At 37.5% G+C, this 7602-nt stretch overlaps 1 protein-coding gene across 1 annotated transcript in view; it reads right to left on the reverse strand.

Moving 5' to 3' along the window:
• LOC311122880 (NACHT, LRR and PYD domains-containing protein 3-like) overlaps positions 1 to 7390 on the reverse strand; it is a 32748-nt gene extending 25358 nt beyond the window's left edge. Inside the window, exons 1-3 of the mRNA XM_084197189.1 lie at positions 7354 to 7390; positions 3528 to 3632; positions 1656 to 1799 (exon numbers count right to left, since the gene is read on the reverse strand). Of these exons, the coding sequence (XP_084053315.1) occupies positions 1656 to 1783 (128 nt within the window). The 5' untranslated portion in view covers positions 1784 to 1799; positions 3528 to 3632; positions 7354 to 7390. The remainder of the gene's footprint in view (positions 1 to 1655; positions 1800 to 3527; positions 3633 to 7353) is intronic.
• Positions 7391 to 7602: the final 212 nt, after the last annotated feature.

Here is a 7602-nt window from a genome sequence, read left to right on the forward strand (position 1 = left end):
TATGCTGCCATTTATGGGAAATATTTAGCAATTAAAAGTGATTAATTCAAGTACAGACATTTGGTGAGGCAGCTGAGAATAAAGTGTATTTTTCTTGTTAATTCCTTTGATCAGTCTCAAACCTGACCCACCTATCCCTCGCAGTTTTCTGGACTTTCACATAGAGGTGAGTAGGTCACCCAGTTCAAACCACATTAAAAAAATTAAATAAATGTGTCTTGTTTATCAAGCGTTCTGCCTTGCAATAATAAATATCATAAAATAACTAATAACAACAAAAAAAGCTAAATGGGTAAACAGGTTTTGATTAAAAAAAATATCAAAATGCTATTTAATACTATAATTGTATTTACTAACATAATATTATTACTAAAATAGTTTCTAAAAGTGTTCTAGGCTACCCTTCCCTTAAGGCTGAAATAGGTAATACGTAGGGTAAGAGTTTATGTATAGCACTTTGTGACATCTGCTGGTGTAAAAAGGGCTTTATCAAAACAGTATTGGTTTATTGCTCTCTTGCTCCACCCTGTGGCCGTCTGTGGTTACTACATAACTCATTCATGACTCTTGCTAGGCTCATAATCTGAGGTAGCAACTGCATCGGATCTACAAATCCATTAGCTAGACCACCCGATTAGACAACAATCACCCCATTATATCCATTTGGTTTGCAACTCTGTGAACCTGTGCAGCATTCGCTCAATTTGATGCCTACTAATAAAGATTTCGATGCATATCAAATTACCCAGAGGCCATTTAGAAACAACAAATCAAAGAAAAATTGTTATTTCTTAATAAAAAATTTTATTCTGGCTGTTTAAATCGGCCACCTCTTGAAGAAGAGGACAGGGACATGCGTTTTGTTTAGGTTGTACACCTTTTTCTGAAAACATGGTTAACCATGACCAGAAACTGTTTAACGTTTCATGGCTTTTCGCCAGCCATCGCTAGCGCTATGGGTTACCACAAGGTGTACACAGGTGAACTGTGAGCCATAAATAGGCGTAACCTTGTTAATAGTAAATTACTTGAGGTTAACCTCAACCAAAAAGCGTCTCAGAGTAGAAAATGTGTTGTATAAGTGCTGAGAATAAAGCCGTTTTAGTCCTACTCTTATGGGTATAAATTAAAGCTGTGCATGAAGCCTCTTTATTCATAAGCATCCCACCTAGTTGGCAGATATTTAGGATACCTCATGAGCTGTCCTAACCAGTTAAGAGGTACCAGCAGGTGTCTTGATAATAGAAACATGCAGCGAGTCAGTGGTTCCTGTGCAACATGTAATTGCTTTGGAGCAGTGGTGACCTGTCATTCAGGGCAGAGCCCCACCTGTTTAGCAGATGCTCTTACCCAGAGCGATTTACAGTAAGTGCATTCATCTTAAGATAGCTAGGTGAGACAACCAGATAATACAGTCAAATATACAGGATACGAACATTAAATTTCAGCTAAACAATGGATATATAGCGTTTTGCAATAATAATAATAATAATAATGATATACATTTAAAATCTATTAATTAAACATCTGAGAACAGTAATATTGAAGGTACCCATAAGCAACCATTTCTGACTAAAAAACACATGTGAAAAATTGTGGAAATAGCATTTAGGAAATAAACTCTTAATTATTCTTAAACAAAATTGTCATCTCACCTCTTAGCTTTGGTGTCATGTTCCCCAGAGAGACTCATTTTAGAGGCAGGACCCCCCTCCTCTCTCTCCCCAGAGAGACTCATTTTAGAGGCAGGGCCCCCCTCCTCTCTCTCCCCAGAGAGACTCATTTTAGACCACTGACCCCTAAACAGAGATCCAACATGTTGGTTGTAGTTAACACAGTAATTCTTGAATGTGAATTGTTATAATTTATTAATTATCTCTTACACAACATTTACTAACAGACATATCGAAACAGTCAGGTGATTTAATGCAATCACATGAATATGTAGTTGTGACATCTCTTCACCATGGCCATGTCACACCCTTATTTGTATTCATTAAAAGTCGGCCATTTATTATTTTTGAATCTGTTCTTTTCTAAACGTATCTGAGAATGTAGACAGAAGGGCTAAAACAGGCTTGATTGATCTGGGGGGGATCAGTGATCTATACAGAAAGGTTTTTTGCAACAATTAAGAGATTCTTTATAATTTAAAGTCGGCTAGGTTATAATGTATAACAGTTTATTTTTTTGTGTAAAGCAGATCAAGGTCTATACCTCAGCCAGTGGCGACCCGTCATTCAGGGCAGGTGGCCTTTTCTGTTTTGCATGTTTTTGTGGCATTAATTCATGTCACATATCAGTTCGCTAACAACGTAAAAAATATATACACTACCGGTCAAAAGTTTTAGAACACACACTCATTCAAGGGTTTGTCTTTATTTTTACTATTTTCTACATTGTAGAATAATAGTGAAGACATCAAAACTATGAAATAACACATATAGAATCATGTAGTAACCAAAAAAGTGTTAAACAAATCAAAATATATTTAATATTTGAGATTCTTCAAATAGCCACCCTTTGCCTTGATGACAGCTTTGCACACTCTTGGCATTCTCTCAACCAGCAACCCGTTATTCAGGGCAGGTGGCCTTTCCTGTTTTGCATGTTATTTTGGCATTAATACATGTCACATATCAGTTTGCAAAAAATGTAAAAATAAATAAATATATATATCATTGAGTTAATAAAGCCGCATACAAACATGGTCTCCTTTTTGTTTTCTTGAGTAAGGCAGCTCCAAAATGCCGGTGTTTCAGCCTAGCTCAGTGCTTTCTGTGGTGGTGGGGTAAGACAGAAGAAAATACGGAGCGCTGTGCCGTGATTGGCTCAGTGTTCTGTCATTCATGGGGACACTACGTCACCGCCAAGTCTAAGGGTAGAGCTAGAAAATGCAAGCCCCTTGGGTGCTGCCATAGAGTTACATTAGAAGTGCCCATCCAAGAAGGTCATTGGCCAACAGATAAAATGACCTCAAATCACATTATATCTACAGTAGCTTTGATTGGACTGATCATGTCAACATCATACTTTCAAAATCTTAGCCAGCAGTCATCATCATGAATCAAGTCGACAATCTACAGGCAAATCCTTTTTAATCCTTGTCATATGAAGATAAATAATGAAGAGAAATGATAGGACAGCTGTTGGGACTCTGCTGTTGGGACTCTGCTGTCGGGACTCTGCTGTCGGGACTCTGCTGTCGGGACTCTGCTGTCGGGACTCAGCTGTCGGGACTCTGCTGTCGGGACTCTGCTGTTGGGACTCTGCTGTCGGGACTCTGCTGTCGGGACTCTGCTGTCGGGACTCTGCTGTTGGGACTCTGCTGTTGGGACTCTGCAGTTGGGACTCTGCTGTTGGGCCAGCTTTATGTAGGCCCTAATAGTTTGTAGTTTAGCCTAGACCTACGAGAGTCTGCCCGTCTTTCCTACATATCAACACATTCATCCGACTTCTAATGTTACCGAGAAATACGTGCCACAGTTTCAACAGCCATTGTGTAACTGCGTAGGCTACACACTTACTTTCACGTTCATATGAGGAAATCACATAACTTCTTACAGTCGCTGGTGCAGCCGCCTGTTCTCTTGCAGATGAAGTAGCTTTTATAGGCAACTCATTCAACCAGCCTAAACAACAGTAAATAAAAGATGTCAAATGGTCAAAAGTCAATCCTGATATAGCCATGTACATCAAAGAGTGGTGTATTGCTACAGATGTAGGATCTTAATTTTAGCCAGTTTGCTACAGCAGGAAAAGAATCCTGCAGCAACAGGACATTTGAATTATTATGTGGATTATAATTAATGAACAATTCTTTTAATAGAAAAGTGGAATTGATCATCTTCAGAAACCTTTTTTAAAGCTTAATACACTCAAATACACTACAAGTTTCAGTTCTCCTGCAACTGGGTGATCACATTAAGATCCTACATCTGTACAGAGATTATGTCTTTATCTAAATAAGGCAGTTTGAGTTATTAGCAAAAACGTTGCAACGGTCAGCTGCTGTAAACCTATGTGATTGGATGTTATAGACCCATCTGAACAGTTTCTTTCCCCATGCTGTGTTCCTGACCAACCGACCATCTGGTCCATAGAGACTAAAGGACTATACACTCTATGCTGCACACCACATCAAGCCATCTCTGAACTGTACACTACCATCTGGTCCATAGAGACTAAAGGACTATACACTCTATGCTGCACACCACATCAAGCCATCTCTGAACTGTACACTACCATCTGGCCCATAGAGACTAAAGGACTATACACTCTATGCTGCACACCACATCAAGCCATCTCTGAACTGTACACTACCATCTGGCCCATAGAGACTAAAGGACTATACACTCTATGCTGCTCACCACATCAAGCCATCTCTGAACTGTACACTACCATCTGGCCCATAGAGACTAAAGGACTATACACTCTACGCTGCTCACCACATCAAGCCATCTCTGAACTGTACACTACCATCTGGTCCATAGAGACTAAGGGACTATACACTCTATGCTGCTCACCACATCAAGCCATCTCTGAACTGTACACTAAATAACTGAACTATACTGCATTAGCACTCTGTTAATCTCTCTTAGATATATTTATTCTGGTCCTGTATATGTATACCCACTGTACTGTATATCTATATATCAACTGTATTCCCACTGTACTGTATATCTGTATATCAACTGTATTCACACTGTACTGTATATCTGTATATCAACTGTATTCCCACTGTACTGTATATCTGTATATCAACTGTATTCCCACTGTACTGTATATCTGTATATCAACTGTATTCCCACTGTACTGTATATCTGTATACCAACTGTATTCCCACTGTACTGTATATCTGTATATCAACTGTATACCCACTGTACTGTATATCTGTATATCAACTGTATTCCCACTGTACTGTATATCTGTATACCAACTGTATTCGCACTGTACTGTATATCTGTATATCAACTGTATACCCACTCTACTGTATATCTGTATATCAACTGTATTCCCACTGTACTGTATATCTGTATACCAACTGTATTCCCACTGTACTGTATATCTGTATATCAACTGTATTCCCACTGTACTGTATATCTGTATATCAACTGTATTCCCACTGTACTGTATATCTGTATACCAACTGTATTCCCACTGTACTGTATATCTGTTTATCACTGTTCATTATCTTATAGCTCTATGCTCACTCTTCCTAGTTGTGTATAATGTTGTACAGACATTTGTGTAAACTCTTCTGTCTGTATTCTGTCTCTAAATGTTGTCTGTCACTATCACCATGTAGAATTATGTGTACAGATGTAGGATCTTAATTTGATCAACCTCCACTGCAGAATAACTTTCCCGCAATGCAGGAAATGTAAAACTTGTAGTGTATTTGAGGTTTTAAAAGGCTTCTGAAGTTTGTAATTTCCACTTAGAAATGCCAGACTTGAGTTTCGCTTAATAAAAATGTATCAACCGCTACAAAAATGTCTATTAATTATAATTCACACTTCCTGTTGCTGCAGGAATATTTTCCTGCTGTAGCAAACTGGCTCAAATTAAGATCCTACATATGTACATGCAAATGTACTTGGCGAATAAAGGTGATTCTGATTCTGCAAAGGTTGAGTCTTGAATATTGATATATTGAATTTGACTTGCCCATGTTCAGTTAGCACCATTTTGTATGATTAAACTGACACAAACCTGTCTCAGTAGAAGTCGACTGTTAGGTCTGAGTGTTTTACTTCCATTCACTGTACTAAAATTACACCATACATTTAATTTCTCTACACACTTTACAATCATTCCTGGCATGATTCTCACCTTGTAGCCTGAATTCACAACCAGAACATGTCAAGTCATTGAGATATCTACTGTTCTGCTGAGAGAGCACCTTCGTGATGACTAGCGCTCTGTATATTATTATGGGTGAGGCCTGAGCTGGAATGTGAAGCTAACTGCAGCTAACTTTAGAAAACCAGTATATCTACCTTGCATCATAGTCCACCCCTCAGGCTAAGTTCAGGTTTCAGCATGAGGCAGACATCAACAGCCGAGTTGTAGGCTACAACCTGGGTCGTGTTCATTAGTTTACTCCGCAGCCAACAGTTTTAAAATGTTGCATAAACAGTTTACTCCAAACGCTGTACAAGGTGACCTAAACAGTTTATGTTGCCAAACGTTTTGCTACAGTGGGCACTAATGAACACACACAACCTGTTTTGAGGAAGTGTAAGTTGTTGTTAGTCTTTCCACAGTATTTATTTGTCTCTCTTTCACACAACATACCTTCCTGAGTGAAATGAGTTAACAGTAGATTAGAAAGAGAAAATGTTGTTGCTTGTTGTGTTTTAAGCCTGTTTTGAGAAGACAAGTCTATAGACCTATGATACAGTACACTCTTAGAAAAAAGAGTTCCAAAAGGGTCCTCTGGCTGTCCCCACAGGAGAACGATTTTGGGTTCCAGGTAGAACCCTTCTGACTTCCATGTAGAACCCTCTGTGGAAAGGATTCTTCATGGAACCCAAAAGGGTTCTATCCAGGACCAAAAAGGGTTCTACAAAGGGTTCTCCTATGGGGACAGCCAAAGAACCCTTTTAGATTCTAGATAGTGTAGGAGCGATCACCCTGGGGCACAGATGGAAACAGAACGAATTCACCCCACGCATCTAATTTATATCCAAAACATTTTAAGGAGAGTAGGCCTATTATAACACTGTCCACATAACAATATCATCAACTATATGAATACACATAACAATATCATCAACTATATGAATACACATAACAATATCATCAACTATATGAATACACATAACAATATCATCAACTATATTAATACACATAACAATATCATCAACTATATGAATACACATAACAATATCATCAACTATATTAATACACATAACAATATCATCAACTATACTAATATACATAACAATATCATCAACTATATTAATAAACATAACAATATCATCAACTATATGAATACACATAACAATATCATCAACTATATTAATACACATAACAATATCATCAACTATATTAATACACATAACAATATCATCAACTATATTAATACACATAACAATATCATCAACTATACTAATATACATAACAATATCATCAACTATATTAATACATATAACAATATCATCAACTATATTAATACACATAACAATATCATCAACTATATTAATACACATAACAATATCATCAACTATATTAATACACATAACAATATCATCAACTATATTAATACACATAACAATATCATCAACTATATGAATACACATAACAATATCATCAACTATATTAATATCATAACAATCGTCGTCTTACCTTTTATATGTCTCTCAATAGAAGTAGAGTCTGGAATGATCATTCGGTGGTGGAAAGTTCCTTTAGTTTGTTCTGCTCATTTCCATATCAGGTTCTACCTGTTCTCTCTCCCACTCCCTGTCTCTTTATAGCTCTTACAATGTGCCTTGGCATACATTCTACAAGTGTCTGGAACTCTATTGGAGGGATGTTTAATCATTCTTCCACGAGAAATTCCATAATTTGGTGTTTTGTTGATGGTGGTGGAAA

The sequence above is a fragment of the Coregonus lavaretus genome (assembly GCF_964263955.1).
Source record: "Coregonus lavaretus genome assembly, contig: HAP1_SCAFFOLD_306, whole genome shotgun sequence".
NCBI lineage: Eukaryota > Metazoa > Chordata > Actinopteri > Salmoniformes > Salmonidae > Coregonus > Coregonus lavaretus.